The 24318-nt window shown below is 37.9% G+C and overlaps 1 protein-coding gene across 4 annotated transcripts in view; it reads left to right on the top strand.

Moving 5' to 3' along the window:
- Positions 1–24318, top strand: part of CUNH11orf65 (chromosome unknown C11orf65 homolog) — a 63175-nt gene that overhangs the window by 26478 nt on the left and 12379 nt on the right. For 2 of the 4 annotated variants that reach the window (XM_032838320.1, XM_032838318.1), the window contains 4 exons: positions 11933–11986; positions 12121–12321; positions 13688–13818; positions 22222–22392. In XM_032838320.1, coding sequence (XP_032694211.1) covers positions 11933–11986; positions 12121–12321; positions 13688–13818; positions 22222–22392 — 557 coding nt within the window. The remainder of the gene's footprint in view (positions 1–11932; positions 11987–12120; positions 12322–13687; positions 13819–22221; positions 22393–24318) is intronic. The other 2 variants (XM_032838319.1, XM_032838321.1) reach the window with 2 other exon arrangements.

Raw genomic sequence — 24318 nt, 5'->3', positions numbered from 1 at the left:
GCCTGTTGAAAGTCAGGACTCCCTCAGCAGTGAGAGGACACCCATGTCTGTGCTGCTCGGCCTCATTCTCAACACTGCAGGCTGGGGGGTGGGGGATGGACCCGGGGGAATCGTTGCCTCCTCCACTGTTCAGGGCTCCAACTCTTACGTATTACCACTACAGTAAGTGACTAAAAGCTTTCTTTCCCTTTCTGCTTGTTTCCTTCATTGGCTCTTCTGACACCCGACACCTCAACAACCGCTCTCCCAGGTCAGCTGAGCTCCTGACATTTTTTTTTTTTCATGTCTTTTATGTGTATATTGTCTTACTCTTCCAGGCTTTAAGCAGTTCTTTATGTGTTCTTCAAAAAACCCTTTGTTGGTTTTCTGTGCTGCACATGACATTTTTCATTCTGTGATTTGACTTGTCACTTTTATGGTCTTCCCACCCTTTTTTTTTTTTTTTAAATCGTGAAAATTTTCAAACATATACAGAAGTAGAAAGAGTAAAGTAATAAATCACATGTACCCATCCCCTAACTTCAGCAATTAGCAATTTATAGCCAGTCCTGCCTCATCTACATTCCCTCCCTCTTTCCCCAATCCCTAGGTTAATATTTTGAAACGAGACTTCATTATTGTGGTGAACAGTGTTTTGGTGAACAGAGTTCTTAATTTTAAAGTAGTTTAAATTATCAACCTTTTTGTATATGGTTGGTGCTTTTTATAAACTGCACTAATCCTGAAGTCATAAAAGTATTTTCCTATATTATATATAAACTTTACCAGTTTGCTTTTTCATATTTAGATCAGCAGTACATGTGGGGTTGATATTTTGTGTATGGTATGAAGTAGAAGTCACTTTCATATTCTTCCCTATATATATCCAAATGATGAAACACTATTTTTTTTTAGAGATTTTATTTATTTATTTGACAGACAGAGATCACAAGTAGGCAGAGAGGGAAGCACAGAGAGGAGGGGGGGCGGGGGAAGCAGGCACCCTGCTGAGCAGAGAGCCCAATGCAGGGCTCCATCCCAGGATCCTGACTCCATGACCTGAGCCTAAGGCAGAGGCTTAACCCACTGAGCCACCCAGGCTCCCCAGAAACACTATTTTTTAAAAAACATAGTCCTTTCTCTACTGCTCTCCATGCCACTTTTATAATAAATCAAGTAACCATTTTTGTATGGGTCTGTTGATGCATTTTCTGTTCTCTTCCATCGTCTGTTTTCTACCCTTGTCATAATTATTATAGGTTTGTATTAGTATAGGTTTAAAACAAGTGTTTTTTATGATAGAAGAGTACTCCCATTTTGTAATTCTTCAAAAAGACACTTCCAAGGTATTGTTAGGTGCTTTGTATTTCCATGTAAATTTTAGAATTAAGTTGTCAGTTTATACACATAAAATCCTCCACCACTGGGAAAATAGTGGACTAGGGAGCTCTTCGAGTAACTGTTAGAATCACCTTTACTGGAATTCTGGAATCCAATAAAGGAAACATAGGGCCACTAAGAGTGTGCTTCTTGAAGAAAAAGCCTGCTAAATTCATGAGGAAGCTTTGTCATGTTTGTGTTCACCCACCCAGCATGCCTCCTGCCTCCTGCCTCAGCTTGTTGGTAGCTATGGAGACAAACATTTACATTCTTGGTTTGGCTTTCTAGGGCCAAGGGGTCAACTAGAGATCTTATTCTCAAAAATTGTTGTTGTGGACTTTGACCTCTCTGGCAGTTGCTTTAGGGACCTGCACAGAGGCTTGCCTTTGTTTCTCCTCACCGCCAGGCACCCCCAGGGCTGGGCCAACTCCCTGCCCACAGACAAGATACAGGGGGTGCCAGACAGGTCAAGAACAGGCAGACCCAGAGCCTGGGAAGGACAAGACTGAGGATGAACATACAGGGTGTCTGAATAAATAGAGAGTATATTAAAAAATAAATTAGTGATTGTCAGGTGCTGGCTGGGGAGGGAGAGAATGGGGAAATGGGGAGTGACTGCTTAATGGGTATGTGGGTATGGGGTTTCCTTTGGAGTAAAAAAAATATTCTGGAAATAGACAGTGGCTAAACAATGTTGGGAATGTATCAGATGCACTAATGGTAAATTTGTGTTGTGTGTATTTGACACTATTTATTTTATTTTTTAGAGCGAAAGAGTGGCAGGAGAGGGGCAGAGGGAGAGAGAGAAAATCTTAAGCAGACTTCATGCCCATTGTGGAGCCTGATGTGGGGTGCAATCTCACAACCTTGAGATCATGACCAGAGCCAAAACTGAGAGTCAGATGCCTAACTGACTGAGCCACCCAGGTGCCCCTAACAAAATTTTTAAAAATGTTTTAAAAAATATTTTGGAATTTTAATTGGGATTTTATTGAATATTAATATCAGTTTGAGGAAAATGGACTTCTCAACTCTTTTGAGAGCTCCAGTCCATGAACATTTGTAGGAAACATGGTGATGTACTGCCCCGATTCCTCTTCACAAGGAGAGTTAGTACGCAGTTCAATCCCAGGGGCTGTGATGAGCAGAGAGCCTCCAGCTCTGAGCATCTTGCTTCTACCTTATCTGGGTATAAGTCAGGTATTTCCAGGTCAGTTCATATCCAGTAACCAAGCAGTGTAGGGTAGAGTAGGGAAGGGGGCATAAAGTCTGACCTGAGGTAGTCCAGTTTGGCAATATTCACTCTAGAAGCCCTGGGCTTGGATCGCTCTGCATAGTAACACAAACTCATCCTTCCTCTTCTTTTCTAGGTGTTGATCCCTTATTAACATGGGGCACCCAAATGTCGTTTCAGTATCTTCTTCTGGAAATCCCAATCCATAACATTATTTAGTTCTATAATTTCTCTCAACAATGCTTTATAGTTTTCTGTGTAGAGAATTTGCACATTCTTTCATAGATTTAGACCTTGCTTTTTCAAGCTCTTTTTAAATAGTAATTAGAAAATTTTTACTAACTTTGGGGCACCTGAGTGGCTCAGTTACTTGAGTTTTGGCTCAGGTCATGATCTAATGGTTAATGGGGTTGAGCTCCACTTCATCGTTGGGCTCCATGCTCCGTGGAGAGTCTACTTGAAGATTCTTTGTCTCTGCCCCTCCTCCCACTCATGAACATTCTCTCACTAAAATAAATAAATCTTTAAAACAAAATTTTTTTTTACTGATTTTTGTTGCAAATACATAGGAAGACAAGTAATTTTTGTTTCTTAGCTTTGTTTCAGCAACTTTGCTCCCTCATTTATTAATTCCAATAATTGGTGCATAGATTCTTTTGGATTTTCTACATGAACAAGCATGCCAAATTCAAATAATGAGTTTAGTTTTTCCCTTTCCAAATATACAATTTATTTATTTTTCTTATACTTGCGCATTAACTGGAGCCTTCAGTAAATTGGTGAATACAACTGGTAACCACTGCCATTCATGATTTCAAAAGGAGAGGGCTCAACAATCCATCAAGTATATGGTATGCTATAGGTTTTTGTGTAGAAAACTTATCTTAGAAAGTTCCCTTCTCTCTTTAAGCGAAAACAAGTTTTTCCCCCAATCCAAAAAATGGATGTTAAATTTTATGACATTTCTCTGCTCTTATTGAGATATTATTATTTTACTTGAATGTTAAACTACTTAGCATTTCTGGAATATACACATTTTGGTCAAAATGTCTTATCCTTTTCAATATGACTGAACTTGGTTTGCTAGTACTTTGCTTAAATTTTTGTACCTACATTCAGGCAGACCATGTAATTTACTTTCTTATATTGTTTCTGTCAGATTTTGGTATCACATTTAGTTGGCATAGTAGCACAAGCTGAGAAATGTTCCTTCTCGTATTGTGTGTTCTTTCTTCTGTAAATGGAAGGATTTACCAGGGAAGCCAGAAGTTTACTTGGTGGAAAGATTCTAAATTACAGAATCAGTTTATAGTTATAGATCTATTCCTATCTTATATTTATTTTTGTGCTAGATTTGGTAAGTTGTACTTTTCTGGAAGTTGCCCATTTCACTTAAATTTTCAAGTTTATTTACTAGAATTATTTATAATATTCTTGAATGATCTTTATAATGATTCTTTAATGATCTATTATAGTTTCTCCTTATTTTCTGCCTATTCACTTTCTTTCTTTCTTCCCTCTTAATTGTATTTATTGAAGTATAATTAACATACACTGTTACATTACTTTCAAATTTACAACATACTGATCCCACAATTTTACATATTAGTCAGTGCTCGTCAAGATAAGTGTAGTGTAGTCACCATACTATATCATTACAGTGTTACTGACTATGTTCCCTATGCTGTAGTTTTCATCTCCATGACTTATTTATTTTAAAACTAGAATTTATACCTCTTAATTCCCTTCATCTATTTCACTCATCCCTTCATACATCTCCCCTCTGGAAACTACCAGTTGGTTCTCTGTATTTAAGAGTCTTGAGAGAGCAGGAAGATGGCAATGGAGTAGAAGGACCCTAGGCTCGTCTCATACCACCAATACAAGTAGATGACTATCAAAATATCCTCAATACCCTAGAAATCAACCTGAAGAGCAACATAACAAATTCCACAACTAAAGGAAGAGAAGCCACATTGAAGAAGGTAGGAAGTGCAGAGACATGGTTTAGAGGAAAAATAGTTCACAGGTGCTGTGAAGTGAGCCGTGATCATGGAGAAGGGCAAGAACATACAGGGGAACACACAAGGAAAATGTTTCCCCAAAGCTATTGGCTTGGAAAATGAGAGGGACTGAATTTTGTGTGTTCCTTAACCACCAGGGCTTAAAGTTGAGTTTTAAAGGTCATCAGGCTTGGCTGGGGTAGAGCCTGGAAGGCACTGCTACTCCTGGAGAAAAGGCAGGCAGACAGCCCAGGAGCAGACAACCTGGAAACAGCAATCTTAAGAATACCTAAGGCACTCAAGGACTGATGATTTGGTCTTCTCAGAGTGTGTCCCTCAGAGGCAGCATTCACAGAGATACTTCTCTGGGAACAAAGGAGCTGGCCAACACCATTTCCCAACCCTGCCCCTCAGCATAAACACAGAGCCACCTTTGGGAAGTAGTGCAGCACTGATACTGGCTGCCTAACTTGCATACACCAAGTCTTACACCACTCCTCACCCCCTGGCCCTGGTGGAGCTGTCCTTCTCAGTCACACTTGTCTCAGTCCCAGTGTGGTGGACCTCTCCCCCAAAAAGACCAGCACAAACTCCTGCTCATACAATGTCTTCCTACCAGAGTTTTGCAGGGCTTCAGTTCTGGTGGAGGTGATAATGGGTTTCATTTCAGAAGCAGATCTAGAGCACACCTAGTTAAAAGTCTCCACATTCAGGCCAGGGACCAAACCCTTCCCATAGCAAGCAAGGAGAGCCTCTTGCCTAAAGGACAAAGCAGAGAACATGACAGCAGAATGCATAAAACACACACTGGAGATATTCCCTGAAGTACCAGACCCTGGATACTGTAGAGCCTCTTCTTCATAAGGCCATTACTTTTAGGAGCAGGAGACATAACTGGCTTTTCTAACACAGCAAATAAGGCAGAGACTTAGACAAAATGTGAAGACAGAGGAACTTATCCCAAATGAAGGAACAAGGTAAGGCTACTGCCAGAGATCTAACTAAAACAGATATAAGTAACATGCTTGATGGAGAATTTAAAGTAATGATCATAAGGATACTCCCTAGGCTTGAAAAAAATAATTTAAGACCTCAGTGAGACCCTTACCACAGAGAAAAGAGTTAAAAAAGAATCCAAGATGAAGAGTACAATACACAAGATTAGAAACACACTTGATGGGCGCCTGGGTGGCTCAGTGGGTTAAGCCGCTGCCTTCGGCTCAGGTCATGATCTCGGGGTCCTGGGATCGAGTCCCGCATCGGGCTCTCTGCTCATCGGGGAGCCTGCTTCCCTCTCTCTCTCTGCCTGCCTCTCTGTCTACTTGTGATCTCTGTCTGTCAAATAAATAAATAAAATCTTAAAAAAAAAAAAAAAGAAACACACTTGATGCCATGAACAGTAAGCTGGAAGAAGCAGAGGAATGAATTAATGACCTAGAAGACAAAGTAATGGAGAGCAATAAAGTTGAACAAGAGAGGACAATTATGCAACATGAGAAGAGACTCAGGGAACTGAATGACTCCAATAAACATAATAACATTTGTATTATTGGAATACAAAAGGAAGAAGAGAGAGAAAGGGGGCAGAAAATTTATTTGAAAAAAATAATAGCTGAAAACTTCCCTAATATGGAGAAGGAAACTGACATCCAGATATAGGAGGCACAGAGAACTCCCATCAAAATCAACAAAAGCAGGCCAACACCAAGACATAATTAATTTGCAAAATATAATGATAAGGAAAAAAAAAAAGCTTAAAAAACAGCAAGACAAAAGAAGTCCTTAACTTCTTATAAAGGAAATAAGGGAAAACCCATAAAGATAGCGGGAGATTTTTCAACAGAAGCTCGGCAAGCGAGAAGAGAGTGGCATGATGTATTCAAAGTGCTGAATGGGAAGAATCTGCAGCCAAGAATACTCGATGCAGCAAGGCTGTCATTCAGAATAGAAGGAGAGATGAAGAGTTTTTCAGACAAACAAAAACCAGTGGAGTTCATTACCACTGCAAGAAATATTAAAGCAATTCTTTGGAAAGTGGAGGCCAAAAGTGATGGTATAAAGGCAGGAAACACGAAAGCAGTAAAAATTAATATTTCTCTAAAAAAATTGAACACCTCACATAAAAAGGATATAAAATATAATAACATATACCTAAAATGTGGGAAGGAGAGGGGAAACGAATGGGTTCCAATTTAAGTGGCCACCAACTTAATATAGGTTGCTGTCTGAAGAAGTTATATACAAATCTAATTGTAACCATGTATTGAAAACCACGAATAAACATCCAACGAATATAAAGATAGACAATAAACATCCAACAAATATAGAGAAAGAAATCCAAATATCTTACTGAAGAAAATCAGCAAAACATGAAAGGAAGATAAAAAGGATCAGAGAAAATTTCCAAAAACAACCACAGAACAAATAATAAAATGGCTGTGTGTGTGTGTGTGTGTGTGTGTGTGTGTGTGTCAGAATGGTTAAAATAAGACCCATCTTATTGCTGTATACAAGAGATTCATTTCAAACCTAATGATGTCTGCAGATTGAAAGTGAGAGGATGGAGAAACATCTGTTGTGCAAATGGGTGTCAAAAGAAAGAGGGAGGAGCAATATTTATATCAGACAAATAGACTTTAAAACAAAGACTGTAACCAGAGGTAAAAGAAGGACACTATATCCTAATAAAGGGGATAATCCAGCAAGAAAAACAATTGTAAATATTTATGCCCCCAACATGGGAGCACCAAATATATGAAACAGTAACAAACATAAAGGAACTCATTGATAATGTTGTAGGTAATAGTAGAGAACATTAACACCCCATGTACGTCAATGGACAAATCATCTAAAAAGAAAATAAACAGGGAAACAATAGCTTTGAATGACCAACTGGACCAGATGAACTTAACAGATATATACAGAACATTCCATCCTAAAATAGCAGAATATACATTTTTCTCAAGTGCACGTGGAACACTCACCAGAGTGGATCACATTTTAGGTCACAAAACAGGCATCAACAAATACAGAAAGATTGAAGTCATGCCACACACCTTTTCTGATCACAATGCTATGAAACTAGAAGTCAGCCACAGGAAAAATGAAATGACCACAAATACATGGAATTTAAACAACACACTACTAAGTCATGAATGGGTCAAACAGGAAATTAAAGAAGGTTGGGGGAACCAGGTGGTGGGTATTAGAGAGGGCATGGATTGCATGGAGCACTGGGTGTGGTACAAAACCAATGAATACTGTTATGCTGAAAATAACTTAAAAAAATGAAAAAAAAATGTTGAATTACTAAATTTTACAACTGAATCTAATATTACACTGTATGTTAACTAACTGGAATTGGAATTAAACTTTTGCTTGTGGATGTCCAGTTTTTCCAGCACTGTTTAAAACTATCCCTTCCCTGTTGAACTGGCTTTGGTCTTTCGTCAAAGACAAGTTGACTGTATACAAGTTGATTGTTTGTTGCTGGTATATAAGAGAGCAATTGGCTTTTGCATGTTAATGTAGTATCCCCCAACATTATTATAGTTGCTTTTTTGTGCCAGGAATTTCTTCATTGGTTCATTGGAATTTTTAATATAGACAGTTATGTTATCTGTGAACAAAGATTTTTTTCCCATTTCAATTTGTATACCTTTTATTTCTTATTGAATTAGCTATGACTTCTCATATGATGTTGAATAGAAGGGGTGAAGGGATATCTTTGCCTTGTTCCTGCTCTTAGCAGGAAAGCATGCAGTTTCCCACCAATAAATATGATAGGTGTAGATACCCTTTGTCAAGTTGAGGAAGCTTGTCTCTATTCCTAGTGTGTCAGAATTTTTATCATGAATTGGTATTGAATTTTATCAAATACTTCTTCTGCATTGTTGATATGATCATACGATTTTTCTTCTTTAGCCTTTTGTAATTTGATAATGATCTTGCGTACCTGGAATGAATCCCACTTGCTCAGGCTATATAATTCCTTTGTTGAATTTGACTTGCTAATATTTTCTTGAGGATTTTTGCATCTATGTTCATGAGAGATAATGGTCTGTAATTTTCCTTTCTTGTGTCTCCCTCTGGTTTGGGTATTAGGATAATGCTGGCCTCATAGAATGTGTTAAGGAGTATTCCCTTTGCTCCTGTTTTCTGGAATAGATTTCAGAGAATTGGTACAATTCTTTCCTTAAATGGTAGTGTTCATGACTGAACCTATTGAAGCTTGGTGCTTTCTTTTTTGAAAGGTTTATTATTGATTCAGTTTCTTTAATAGGTCTATTCAGATTTTCTGTATCTGCTTGAGTGAGTTTTGTCAGGTTGTGTCTTTCAGGGATTTGAACCATTTCATATAGGCTATCAAATTTGTAGGCATAGAGTTTTTCTTAATATTTGTTAATTATCCTTTTAGCATCCCTGGAATCAGTAGTGATAGCCCCTCTTTTCTGATTTTAGTCATTTGTGTCTTCCCTCTCTCTCTTTTTTCTTCTTCGTTTTCCTGGTCAGAAGCTTACTGATTTTATTGATCTTTTCAAAGAACTAGCTTTTAATTTCTTTTATTTTTCGTATTGGTTTTCTATTTTGATTTCACTGATTTCTGCTTTAGCTTTTATTATTTCTTTTCTTTTGCTTACTTTTAATTTAATTTATTTTCCTAGAGTCTTAAGATGGAAGTCTTGAATATTGATTTCAGGTCTTTCTTGTTTTCAAATATATTTATTCAGTGTTATAAATTTTCCTCTAAGCACCATTGCCTCTGCATGTCATGAATTTTGATAAGCTGTATTTTCATTTTCCCTTAAGTCAAAATATTTGTAAATTTCTCTTGAGACTTCTTATTTGATCTATTTGTTACTAAGAGTGTATTGTTGAATTTCCAAGTTCTGGACTTTTCAGCTATCCTTCTGTTCCTGATTTCTAATTTAATTCCATTGGCATCTGAGATCATGCTTTGTATAATTTCTATTATTTTATAGTTGTTAAGGTGTGTCTTATGGTCCATAACATGTTCTATCTCAGTAAATGTTCCATATGAGCTTGAGAAGAGCGTATATTTGCTATTGTTGGATAATGTGTTTTAGAAATGTCAGGTCTAGGTGGTTACAACAAGTGTTGTTCAGTTTCATAATGGATTTAATGATTTTTCTGTCTACTGAATATGTCAGTTACTGATAGAGAGGTGTTGAAATTCTCCAACTATAATAGTGGATTTCTCCAGTTCTTATAGTGCCTTGCATATTTGGATATTCTCTTGTCAGGCATAAATAGTTTAGGAATTGTTATATCTTCAAAGAGAATTGGCCACTTTATCATCATGTAATCCTCCTCTTTATCACTAAGAATTTTCCTTGCTCTGAGTTCAGCTTTTTCTGAAATTAATATAGCTGTTCAGTTTTCATTTAGTTGGTGTTAGTGAATATGTTATGTTTCTCCATAACTTTGCTTTTAACCTGTCTGTGTCTTTATATTTAAAATATTTTTATAGACAACATACAGTTAGATCTTATTTTTTAATCTATGTTTATAGTCTCTGCCTTTCACCTTGTATATTTAGACCATTGATATTTAATATAGTGATTGATATCTAACATATTTGTTAATGTTTTCAGCATGGAAAGCAATAAATTTCTTGCCCTTGTTCTTTGTTTCTTTTTTCATATTCTTTTTCTGCCTTCTCTGGCTTTAATTGAGCATTTTATATGATTATATTTTCTTTCAGTATATCAATTATACCTCTTTTTTACTAATTTTTGGTTTCCCTAGAGTTTGCTGTGAGTATTTACAACTAGTATAAGTCCACTTTAAATAATGCTATTTCACTAAATAAAATTTCCAATGAGGTTAGGAGACAAAGTCATGCTAAAAGGAAGGGTAGTGCCTCAAATACCCAGCCAGCTCTCATCCCCATCTGAGTTTGTAAATGGTCAAAGGATAAAGAAGTAAACTCAAATCTTCCCAAAAGTACACCTGGATTTCCCATAGGCTTTAGTAGTTGAGTAGATAGAGACTTGCCAGGACCACCTCTGAGAAGTAAGGAAAAACTAGAAATGGACAGACCAGATATGAATTACTAAAACGATAATCCATGCTTGACCCACTTCAATTTATGATTGGATTGACATGATAATCCTCTCACCCTAACTGACTAAAAGAGGAAAGAAAATAATCCATGAAGCTGTACACTTAGGATTTGCCTACTTTAGTGGAGATAAAAGTATATATATAGTGAATTTTGTTTAAAAATTATATACAGTGGACCCTTGAACAATTTTGGGATGGGACAGTGACCCCCCACCCCTGCCATGCAGTGGAAAGTCCGTATGTAACTTGTGACTCTCCAAAAAGTCAACTACAAATAACATAGTGTTGACCAGAAGCCTTACTAATAACATAAATAGTCAATTAACACATATTTTATGTGTTATATGTATTACATACTTTATTCTTACATTCAAGTAAGCTAAAGTAATATGTTAAGAAAATCTTAAGGAGGAGAAATTACTTTTACAGTACTGTACTATAGAACATCTTCATATAAGTTGACCTGCATACTTCAAACCCATGTTGTTCAAGCATCACCTGCATAAATTTTATGAATTTTATAAATAAAAGTTTTAGATCCTGTTATAAAATGTATTTTTCATGTTTGAATTGTGATCCTATATATGTATACATGTGTATATACATTCTTTAGTCAGGAGAAAATTGTGCAAAACTTCATGTGGTCTTTCAGGCTTTACATGAGTGATTTAGGATAACATGTATTTTCTCATCTAACTTAACATTATCAGGAGGTAAGATCAAATTGTCTTCTGATTGAGGACCCAAAATTGTTTTTTCTACTTTGCATTTGGTACAGGGCACTAAAATTTAGAAGACCAGTTATATACAATTCTTATAAAATTTAAACATGTATTTTTGACCCAACAAAAGCTAGTTAGGAAAGGTCATTTGGTGTTAAATTAGCCAACCATAATTTTTTCCCTGAATTTACCAATAAAGTAATATTTAATATGTAAATCATGTATTTGAGGACTTATGTAAAATTTCTGTCTTGTGAATAACATATCAGTTGGTTTTTATACTTAAATGTTGCACAGAAAATAAACACAATTTGGTATCATTTTTCCAGTTTTCATGGAAGATGTTTTATTTATTGGATGCTGTAAGAAATTAAATCTTAAAATATTTTTTAATTTAAAAATAATTATTTGAAGTTTATTTGATCTATTTCATAAATAATATATGTTCAGCAACTATTTTAACATGATAGAGTCAGAAGTAGTGAACTAATATATACAGTGTTGAAGAGTAATACATTTTTTTATAGGCAGAGCTTCTAGATGCTGCTGCTGGCGTTCATGTGCGATTCAGATTAGGTGGTGTAAGTATGGATGAATTCTTATTTGATAGTTTTAAAGCATATTTATGTGAAATTTAAAAGATGTAATTTTTAAAATGTAAACCATTTTTTTGGTAATTAGATTACAATGGTCCTTTGAACTTCTTCATATACAGGTTAAATTTCCACCTGATATATACTATAAAATTTTCACTCATAGACATATTGAAGATCTGTGTGCTAATAGCCCTAGAAATTATACAAAACTTCCAGCAAAATATACATCTCATATTAAAAGTGATGATCTTCAGGAAGAGAATCATAGTGGCTGGTATCGTCGTGTAGAAAACAATGGCTGGAGGCCTGTCACCGATACAGTAAGAAAAGAGAAATATTAATAATTTTGACTCTTATATATTTAGAAACTCATTTGTCTTCTTGAAAATTAATTTTAAAACAATAAATTTTGATAATTTGATAAAAAGTGATGACATTAACTACAGGGTTACTAATAATACTTCAAGATCAGCAGTATATCTTTTTTTTCTGTACTTCTGCTTTTAGTAATCAGCTTTCATCTGGGTCATTTAGACCCAGATAACAAAGCAAATTTGAAAATGTTGTTGAATCTATATTAATTAATCCTTGGACTAGAGCTGGGAATTCTTGAGAAAAATATGTTTTCTCTTATAGAGCTTGTAACAGCAGGGACTAGTGGGAAGTAATTTGGGTCGTCATGGTGTTTGGAACTTTAATATGTCCTCATTAACTGAATGGAATGATTTTAACTGTACATGGTTCTGATTTAGGGACTTTTCCACAGGCACCCAGGTTTAATGTCATTTCTGTGGAGATTCTAAGGATGTTTGTAAGCTTACATTTTGCAGATTAATATAATCAGGTTCTATAGCTCTAGATGTCTCTTTGGGCTCATATCTTCATTCAGGTCCTTAGTCTCTGGTATGCAGATTATAGAATTGATATATTAAGTATACTAAAAAGTGAAAATGATCAAGGTGTGAGTTCATACATTCATTCAACAAACCTTATTGCATACCAACTGTATATCAGGCATTGTACTAGATGCTAGGGATACAATGGTAGATAAAATAGTCTCTCCCCTCAAGTGTTTTTCCTTTTTAATTTAGGAGAGAGTCAAGTAAAAAGAATATTTCAGTACAGTGCTGTAAGTCTGTGCTTTAAGAGGGACAGATACACAGTGTTACAGGGGATAGCAAACTCCTCCTTTTTCTTTAATGTGTATGTGGTAAAGAAGAGGAAATGACTTCAAAGTAAGAAAACAGACAACCGGTTAGGATAGCAGGTCACACGGGGAAACCACAAAGTTTTGGAGCATAATGATGAGACTGTTCTTGAAGGGTGCCTGTACTCCTTGAGAATTAGAGTCTTCAGAAGTCAACTGCATGAATAGTAGGTAAGGTCTGTTATGAAAAACAAAAAGAGTACTGGAGTATGTCTATGCATTTATCTATTCAACCAGTAGTTCTTATGTACCTCAAGATACGAGTGCTTTGTTAGTCTTTCTATAACATGTGCCTCTGAAAGTGCAATGTGCCACTCACCCATGGTATCATAAGAAGTACCTTAAAAGGGGTGTATTCACTCCTCTGTTTCTACCTTGACATATTCCTACTGAACTCACAGAAATTCTTGTCTGTAACCAGATAACCTCACAATCAGTATCTCAGCACTTTGTGTACTCATTTTTCATTTCCTCAATAGTTTTGGATGTCTACTGAAAATGCAGAGGTAGGAGAAGAAAAAGAAATCGAATTCCATTTCTCTAAACTGAAGAGAAGGCAAGATATGGAAAAGAAAAGAAAAATTAGAAAGATAGAATGGATGAGGAAAATGTAAGTTGAAAAGTTGATGAAATAGTTAGGCTTACTAAATATATCCTATTTTAAGTTCTTTTAAAAATGCTATCACTATTAAAATGACTACATGCTATTTTTCAATGAAAATGTAAGATTACAGTTCTGTTTTTAAAAATGCATAGAAAGCAAACATTTAACAAATATGTGCTATGTGTGAGATACTGTTAATCTCTAGGATATAAATGGGGAAAGACATGTTGTCTTTGACCTCAAGGAAATTACAGCCTATTGGAATATCAGATACGAAAATAAGCATTTACTCTTATATACCAAATAACTTTTATTTGGCCCTCCAGATTCACTCTGTACCCTTCTTAACCCTTCTTTTTTGCCCTAAGACCCTGACCTCTATGGATTACACTAAAAGTCATTCTGTACATGTCTAACAAATGTTAATAGCAAGCGAAAACATCAAATTGTTTACAAGTTTACTTCACTCCATACACAGAACAAATCCCCCAGATATTTAAAGTAATACAAAAACTCCAGGATCCCAAATTATGTAAAAATCACAAAATATTCATGAGATACAAGGTGGTCATGGATCAGAAGACTCCATATTGTTAACATGTCCATTGTCTCCAGATTGATTTGTACATTCAGTTCAGTCACAATAAAAATGTTACAGCAGGATTTGGGGAAAAATTGGCAAGTTGATTTGAAAATTTTTATGGAAATGCATAGGAACTAGTTTAGCCAAAAACAATTTTGGAAACATAAATTTGGAGAATTTATACTACTTGATTCCAAGACTTACTCCAAAGCTACTATACTCAAGACATTGTATTATCAGCATAAATGTAGACATAGGTTAATAGTACAGAATCAAGAGTTGAGAAAAATGGATACACGTGTACACTGATGAGTTTTAACACAGGTGCTAAGGCAATATAATTGGAAAATGATATTCTTTTCAATGGATTGGATATTTAAATACAGAAAAATGAACGTTGACCCTTATCTCTCACACCATATACGTAAAGTTTTATATCTCAAAAGAGATCACAGATCTTAATATAAAAGCTAAGGTCATAAAATACCTACAAGTAGGCAAAGGAGAAAATCTTAGTAACCTTAGTTCTGGCAAAAATTTCTTATGTAGGACACAGAAGACATGACATATAAAAAAGTTGTCAAATTACACTTCATCAAAGTTAAAAGCTTTTGCTCTCTGAAAGACACTTAAAAAAATAAAAAGACAAGCTACATGTATATTAGCTAACTGGAATTTGAATAAAATCTTGAGGAAAAAAAAGACAAGCCATAGACAGGAAGAAACCATTAGCAAGATATATATATATACATACATATATATGTGTGTGTGTGTATATATATATATATATTCATATATATATATATATATATATAACTACTCATGTATATATATGTGAATAGTTGTCAGTAGTTGTTTGGAGATAGGGGTTTGGGGGAATGAAGGGAGGAAAGGATGAGAAAGGGACACAAGGAACTTTGGGGGGGTGATGGAAATGTTCATTTTTTACTATAGTGATGGAGTCACAGGTGTATACGTATGTCAAAACTCTTCATGTTCTGTTTAAAGTTGTGTTACTGTACATCAGCTATAACTCAGTAAAGTTGTAAAAACTTTTGTGACCCCCCCACCCATTTTGTCCACCCCTCCAACCTTTGACAGTCACCAATCTATTCTATTTATTTATTATTTATTCTATTCTATTTATCTGTGAGCTTGTGTATTTTTAGATTCCATATGTAAGTGAGACCGTAGGGTATTTTATCTTTCTCTGTCTGACTTGCTTCACTTAGATAATGCTCTCAAGCTCCATTTGTGTTACTGCAAATGGCCGGATTTCATTTTTTTATGGCTGGATAATATTCTTGTGTGTGTATCACATTTTCTTTATCCGTTCATCCATTGATTTTTATAAGAACATGTGCAGACATTCAGAAGACCTTGATAAAGTAGTTCTTCATCTCTCATACCTGCAGGGTGAGTTGGGGGCAACCCAGGAACCAATTGTAAGGGTCGTAGGGTTACAGTGCCTACAATGCGAGCAAGTACTTAAGGCTCTCAGGTCCTGGGCACTAAGGTAAGGGCACGAGTGGTGAGGAAGTGGAACCCAGAGACCTGGGATGGGGACATATGGGCAGGCATGGACAAGGCCTGAGAACTTTGAACTTAAAACTCCCCTGTTGGTGGTGGAAATTCTTCCTGCCTGTTCTGTGGGACCCAGGCCTTCTCTGCATAAAAGCGTTCCAGCCCCTGCACCTGGCATAGTTGCTGCATGTGCTCATGCTGCTTCTCCTCAGCCTTCTCCCACGAACATTGCACATTGCCTCCAGCCCACGGGGAGAGTTCTGTCTCAGAACAGCCCAGACACAGAGGTCAAGGTCTAGTCCAGGAGCAGATTGCTTATTAATCAAAGGCTTACAAGAATTTACCAACCTTTCATAGGAGCCTTGGAAACATGTGAGAGTGGATTTTCAGGTTGTGAGATCAGAAGATGATTGGGTTAAATTTACTGATAATGATCACATTCATTTAGGATTATGAATTCAATGTGTTGGCTTGAGATGCAGAAATGATGTTAAACTGTCTGGTTGATTAATCAAAGCCTGAACTCAGCCGAAGCTCTACCATTGCAAATGCTTGCCCTCCTCTGGTGTAACGTAGAGAAAAGGATTTCTGGACTCGGGAATGCATGTCTTCGTTCCTCTCATGTGCAGTCTACTCAGCTACCCACTAGCTATAACCCCAGGCCCTACAAGACAGTTTTCATCAAGTCACTAACACATGAGAGGAGCTGCAGAGTTCTAGATGAACTCCATGGTAGCTGTTTTTATAGACCGGAAATGACAGTGGGGAGAGCTGTGGTGGAATTGGTACCTTTAGTTTGCTGGGAATAATGGAACTCTGAAGTGGTAGGGGTTGCAGCTAAGCTTCCAGAAGCGTTTCCTCTCATGCAGCAAGTCAGGACAGCCTCTGGCCCCTGGGATGCTGCTATTGGCCTGACGCATGTTCTTTCCCATCCCAGCCAGCAAGCAGAAAGAGAGGCAGTTTGCATTTACATGGAAAGAAGAGGATGTGCCTTTCCTTCTTATTCTCAGAGCTGTGTCTGCTCTCCTGCTGTTTTCCCTAGGGGCTCATACATCTCCATTCCCACAGACCATCATGCCTGTCCTTGCACTGGTGACCTTACACTAATCAGATGCAGTGAGCAGAAATAACTCCCTGGATGACTTCATAGGACAAATGCACACCAGAGGGAGAGAGAGAATTTTGCAAAATGCTAAGGGTTTGCCACATGACTAAAGCTTATGGACATTTTGGGATATTCTTTCTAAAGTGAGAGACAAGTTTCAGTACGTTGGCATGTCTGTCTTGAAGGCACACAGCACTTACCGGGCGTCTCTGGATTTAGGAAGCTAAACGTGCCGCATTGGGGTGTGCTGCTCCAGCCTGTTTTCATGGTAACCTAATGAGGCTGCTGGGCTCCAGTGGGACAAGGTGTAAGAACGAACGTGGTAGCAGGTCCACAGCGTGGTCACAGTCCTCCCACTTGGCCTTTAGGGCCAAGCAGTCCCAACAGTACTGGACATACAGTGAAATACTATATGGGGCTTTTTGTAATAAGAGGATCTCAGCACAGAGGGTTTAGGAGTAACATAATGTCCTCTTCTGCCAACCTCTATTTTAAATTTGAAAATCAGTTCCGGTTCTGCTACTGGGCTGTGGGAGAGACTGGATGCTTGGCTGTAGGACTGTAAGTGCTCTGTGATTATGAGCTGACCTGGGTTTTATCTAATCCAGTGAACCATAAAGCTGAGAGTATACAGCATCATCTCAGTACAAATTAGATGAAGTGCAAAAGAGAATGGGTCTGAGAAGGTCCGGAGGGCTGTGGTAAGCTGTATGAGCAGGCGGCCCAGAGTCCTTCCACACCCACTTAAGCTGCATTGGTGCTGCTTTTCTGCATGCCTTTGGCTTCATGGGGAGTCCCCTGCGGCCAGCTAACAGAGGAGAATATATTAGGTCTGATTCACCAGGGATCAGCACAGGATTCTGGCAACATCCAATATGGACAGTCACTAGATTACAGCCCCCCAGTAGGCTCAGAGAATGGTCAAAGGTTGTCCTCCCAGTGAGCACAACCGGTTTTCTACTTCATATATAAAGGAGAAACAGCTTGAGACAGGAACCTTATTGTCTGTGGGCAGTAACTGAGAGCTTCTCCGCTGATTAGGCACTCAGGTGGGATTAAATGGGGAAATTGGGATTAGATCTGGGGCAGGTATACTCATAATGGGCATAGCGTATGTTTGTGTCCTTGTGAGTGCCCTCCCAAGGGCCCAAGAGGCAGAGAGCGCTAAGTATTCAGATGGACGAGGTGACCCAGCCTGTGGATGTCCGTTTCTCACTGACCACCTCAGTGGCTTCCCAGTGGAGCCGTGCAGAAGGCAGCCGTGGGTACAGGGATGGAGGCTGCATACAGACTCCTAAACTTGGTCTTTTCCTTACTGAGGTCGTTACCACTCCATAGTCTCAGCTGACTGGACAGCAAAAGCCATTGCTCTGCCTCCGACAGCGTGCTGGCTGCCTGGTGGCAGGCTGATTAGTCCCTTCACAGTCAGGTGGCATCTCTTCGTGTTCGCAGTGATAGACAAGCATTCTGGATGTGTGTTTGATTTCTCTGCTTGCGTTACTTCGGTCAGCAGTACCATTTATCACAGAAGCCTTATCCGTCATCATTTTGTTCCATTCAACATTGCCTCTAACCATGGGCCCGTGTACAGTACAGGAAGTGTAGTACTAGGCTCAGAACAACAAAATTACATGCACCGTGTGTACTGTCACCGGAAACAGCTGGCATTGACGGAACATTTGTATGATTTGCTGAAGCCCAGGCATAGCATGGGGTGGGGTGGGGGGTGGTAGGGTGGGGTGGGGAGGACACCTGGTAATAAGCCAATGCACATGAACAATAATCTTTCTTTTTTTTCCTTTCCTCTGTTTACTCTCAAAACAATCCTCATCCATAACTGAGCTCTGTATTTCTAATTACACAGACATTTCTATCTCAAACTCAGCTGGTCTAACATTGAATTTCTTATATTCTTCATCATAAAAATTGTTTCTATTACATATTCCTCTTGGCCTCAGGTTATGATACCATCATTTACCCAGTCATCCAAGCCAGAAATGTAGGGGTTCGCCTTGACTTCTTACCTTTCATAAGCTCCCATGTGTCATCTGTCATAAAGTCCTATCAGTTCTACTTCCAAACACTCTCCCAAGTCTGGCATGCCTGTCCCTCCCCGACTGGAGCTCTCAGTGCTCTCGTCTCTACTTCACAGGCAGAGTCCTTCTGCTTGCTCTCTTTGTCTCTAGTCTTTTGCCATCTCTGTGTAAACACTAATGCCATGTCTCAAAAACAGATTAAATCCCCTCCTTACCTGAAACATATTAGGGGCTCACTGTCCCTACATCCCACATGATAGTCCCTCTCCCCAGGTTGCTCTTTTCTGGCTCAATTCCATGGCAACAAGGCTTTCACCTTTTTTTTTTTTTTTAAGATTTTATTTATTTGACAAAGATCACAAGTAGGCAGAGAGGCAGGCAGAGAGAGAGGAAGGGAAGTAGGCTCCCTGCTGAGCAGAGAGCCCGATGCGGGGCTCCATGTGGGGCTCGATCCCAGGACCCTGAGATCATGACCTGAGCCGAAGGCAGAGGCTTTAACCCACTGAGCCGCCCAGGAGCCCCAGCCTTCACCTTTTGATATGTGGCTCAAACATCTTCTGAAGCCTGCCCTGACTTAGCTAGGCACTGGCACTTTTTTTGGAGGTGCCTTCACAGATATATAAATACTCAGTTGTCACACTTTTGCAAATCTCCTCATGTTGGTCTGCCGCTTCCACACTTTGAGCTCCTGAAGAACAGGGACTCTGATCTATTTGTCAGCACAGGGCTGTAGACATAGTAGATGCTTAACGAATACATGTTTTTTGTTGAATGAATTGAGTGAGCGAGCGACTGAGTCAGGCATTCAGTCCTTATGGCTGGATGTGGTTGTAATGTTTCCTTTATGTAAGGTTGCAGGGGGTGAAGGAGAAACGTTACTTGGTGTGCTTTGTTCACTGATGGCATCCTCTACCAACCTTTGCTGAGAATCAGCAGTGAACAAAATAAACAAAATCTTCATATTTTTTAATCTCTCTCTTAATTAAAAAAATGTGTTTTTTATATTCCCTTCCTGTGTCCTACAGATCTTAGCTCTTCTTGACTTCTTTTCCAGTTTAAACTTTGATTCTTAGTAGGTCTTTTGCATTTTAACTTCTCTCCCTGTTGGTATATTCAGAAAGACATTTTTATAATTTTTTTCTCTTTAAATTTTGTATCTTAGAATAAGAGATCATTTTAAAATGGATATATTGCAACATTACCTCTAAAGCCAAATTTTATATTGTTTTTGTTTTAAATACCATTTTTTAAAAAACAAGATTATAAAGTGATCTGTATTTCTGGTTACTATTGTATTTGAAGTTCTGTTCTACTTGCTAGCCTATCGTTGTTTGATTACTGTTCTAGCCCCCTAACTATAAATAGTGACTAATATTTAAAAAATTTAAAATAGAATTAAATTCTTGGAATAAGTATTTTAATTCTCTTTAAAATTCATCCTTTTCCTGTATATCCTTGATGAGAGCAAAAATAGATACCTGAACTTTTAAATCACTGTTGCCAAAGGAAAAAGAAATATCATCCAGGTGCCCGAATCTAATCACAAGTGTATATTTGGGAATGTAAAACATGAAAGAACTCATAAAAAATGTGCTCACCTCTAACCTTCCAGAAGTTTCTGATTTCTAAATACATTTTTGTTGTGGCATCAGCATTTGTTAATAAACCTGGGCCATTGGGTACCATCATTCATTCATTTAGTATATATTTTTTTGAGTGCCTATTATGTTCAGGAAATATAGAGTAGAAGATTGCAAGTTCCACGGAGGAATCCCACCTCTGTACACAATGCTTTGCAAATGGTGGACAGTCGATAAATATTTATTACATGAGTAAGTGAATGAAGAACTATAGAAAAATTGTGAAATCATACTTTCTTAAAATTTGTGCTCTTGCTAACTAATATAAATCAAGAGGCATGTTTCTCCTTCTATGAAAGTAGCTCTCATGGATTGTTAACTATTTGAAAAAGTTAGAAACTTCATGAAGGCAGAGACATACCTTGTTACTGTCAGACCCCTTACCATCCAGGAACTTGTAAGCCTTCTTTTATTGAATGTTTCCTATGTGCCAGTCATAGTTCTGAATGCTTTATAAAGAGTCACACTTCTAAACGCTTCTGGAATGCTGAGAAGAGGATATGATGATTACCATTTTAAGGTAATCTGAAGCCCAAGAAGACTAGGTTATTTGGAAAGGTCATAGAGCTAGTAAATAAATCACAGAAGCAAGACTCAAGGCCAGATGGCTGGATATCAGAGCCCTACCTAGCCCTACATGACCACCGTGCCGCTTCCTGCTCTGTGTTGATTTAATAAATGAAAACAGTTTCAGCATAGGTTAACTTTAAAAATGGAATGCCAATATAGATCCTAAAATGAAAAACCAAAGAAAAAATGCTATTTTCTAATATTCTTGGTAAAGCCTGCTGACTTGTCTCTACTCACTCAGCTCACGTGTGGTAGATGCACTCACTGATGCATGAGACAGGACATGAGACAGAACAGTGCCACCGAAGAAGTCTTAGCTTGGAGTCACATTCGAATACGGGCTCTGACATCTGTTTACTGCTCACATGATCTTGAGCAATTTCTTAACCTCTCCACCTCCCCCATTTGCTCACCCATAAAATGGGAGTAAAAACAGCTGTCACAAATGGCTGTGTCTTTTTAGAATTAAACAAGATAATGTATGAAAAGTACCTGACACAAAAGAGGGTGTTACCGTCTCTCTTCCCTTTGCCTCTCCCTCTCTTTCCTGTTCCCCTCCACTTTCCCAGCCCTCACCAGCCTTTAGCCACATGACCTTGTCTTCTAGGACTTAAGCTCTCCCCTGAAAGACGAGAAGGTTACTCATCTGCTCTCCAAGATCCTTTGACTCTAATTTTGTGATTCAGTGATTTAATTGGTTTTTCATTGTATCATAGCAATGCAGTGTGCTGAGGGGTGGTTTTGAAATGAGGCTTTACCGGGTGATGTGGTTGATTCAGTTGCTTACTTTCTCTTTCTTTTGATTCTTTTCCCCCCCAAACATCCCATCACATTGAATTGGTTTGGATGTATTTAAGTTAAATCGGGTGAAGACGTGGTTTAATATGTAAATGGCTTCACAGTAATGACCGGGCTCACAAGATGGACGTCCCCCTTCCCTTCCCCGTTTAGGTACTATGCAGGACACCTGGAGGCGAAGTCAACAAATCCCAGAACTCTAGAGCTGGTTCGCACAGCAACCGAGGGGCTCATGAGAGCTGCCGAAAGCGGCGGGGTGGATTCAGTGATGGGATGGGAAGTGGATGAAGTGCTGAGCTGGACAAGCGCCCTGAACTTCGATGAGTAAGTGCTTCCCGCGCCCCCTGGGGAGCAAGGGCAGGCCCCCTGCGTGTTTCTGACGTTCCCCCCTCTGCTCCGAATCTTGGGCCCACAAACGCCGTCTTAAAAAAAGTAAAAAAACAAAGAGTATTGCTTGCCTAGGGAAAAAGAAGAGATGAGGGAAGAACATAAAGAGATGCTATAAAAGTAGAAAAAAATGAGACTCAGGTATTCTTTTTTTAAATTGAAGTATGATTAACATACAATGTTACATGAGTTGTGGGTCTATAAACAGTGATTCGACAAGTCTGTGTACAGCTCAGTGTTCACCGTGGTAAATACAGTCACCGTCTGTCACCACACAACTTCACTATGTGTATTACCGACTGTATTCCCGGTGCTGTTCTTCTCATCTCTGTGACTTGTATCTTTTAACCCCCTTTATCTGTTTTACCTATTCCGCCACCCACCTCCCTTTGACAAACATCTGGTGGGTTTTTGTGTTCATTTGCTTTTTAGAAACAAAATCTAGTTCTGAGATTCCACACAAAGTGAAATTCCTTGGTATTTGTCTTTCTCTGTCGGACTTATTTCACCTAGCATGATACCCTCTATCTCCATCCATATTTTCACAAATGTCAAGAGTTCATTTTTTATGGCCAAGTAATATTCCACTGTGTGTGTGTGTGTGTGTGTGTGTGTGTGTGTGTGTGTATCTACCACATCTTTTTTATCCATTCATCACTTGATGGACACTTGTGTTGCTTCCGTATCGTGGCTACTATAAATAATGCTGCAATAAACATACATATCTTTTCAAATTAGTATATTTGTTTCTTTTGGTAAATACCCAGGAGTGGAATTACTGGATCATATGGTATTTAAGTTTTTAATTTTCCATACTGTTTCCACAGTGGCTGCACAAGTTTTCATTCCCATCAATAGTGCAGGAGGGTTTCCTTTTCTCCATATCCTCACCAACACTTAACTATTTCTTCTCTTGTTGATTTTAGTTATTCTGATAGGTATAAGGTGATAGCTCATTGTGGTTTTCATTTGCATTTCCCTGATGAGTGAAGTTGAGCATCTTTTCATGTGTCTGTTGCCCATCTGCATATCTTCTTAAGAGAAATGTGTATTCATATCTCCCACCCATTTTTAACTGAATTTGTGTGTGTGTTGACTTGTATAAGTTCTTTATATATTTTGGATATTAACCCCTCATTGGATATTTCATCTGTAAATATCGCCCATTTAGTAGGTTGCCTTTTCATTTTGTTCATAGTTTACTTTGCTATGTAAAAGCTTTTTATTTTCATATAGTCCCAGTAATTTATTTTTGGTATTGTTCTCTTTGCTTGAGGAGACATAGCTAGAAAAATGTTGCCAAGACCACTATCAAGAAATTACTGCATACATTTTCTTTCTAGGAGATTTCTAGTCTTAGGTCTCACATTTTGGTCTATAATCATTTTGAGTTTATTTTTGTGTGTGGTTTGAAGAAGTGGTTCAGTTTCATTCTTTTGCATGTGGCTGTCAAGTTTTCCCAGCACCATTTATTGAAGAAAATATCTTTATTATATATTCTTGCCTCCTTTGTTCTAGATTAATTAACCATATATGTATGGGTTTATTTCTGGCTCTGTACTCCATTCCATTGACCTATGTGTCTGTTTTCATGCCAGTGCCATACTGTTTTAATTACTATAACTTCATAGTGTATTTTGAATTCTAGGATTATGATACCTCCAGCTTTTATTTTTCTTTCTCGAGATTGCTTTGGCTATTTGGGGTCTTTTGTGGTTCCATTCTAATTTTATGGTTGTTTGTTCTAGTTCTGTGAAAAATGCTTTTGGTATTTCAATAGGTATTTCAATGTTATATCTATAGATTGCTTTGGGTAGTGTGAACATTTTAACATTTAAAAACCAATGGGGCACCTGGGTGGCT

This window comes from Lontra canadensis, unplaced genomic scaffold, assembly GCF_010015895.1.
Source record: "Lontra canadensis isolate GAN:19392208 unplaced genomic scaffold, GSC_riverotter_1.0 scaffold104, whole genome shotgun sequence".
Lineage (NCBI taxonomy): Eukaryota > Metazoa > Chordata > Mammalia > Carnivora > Mustelidae > Lontra > Lontra canadensis.
Note: the sequence above shows the minus strand (reverse complement) of the source record. Positions and strands in the feature narration are given on the sequence as shown.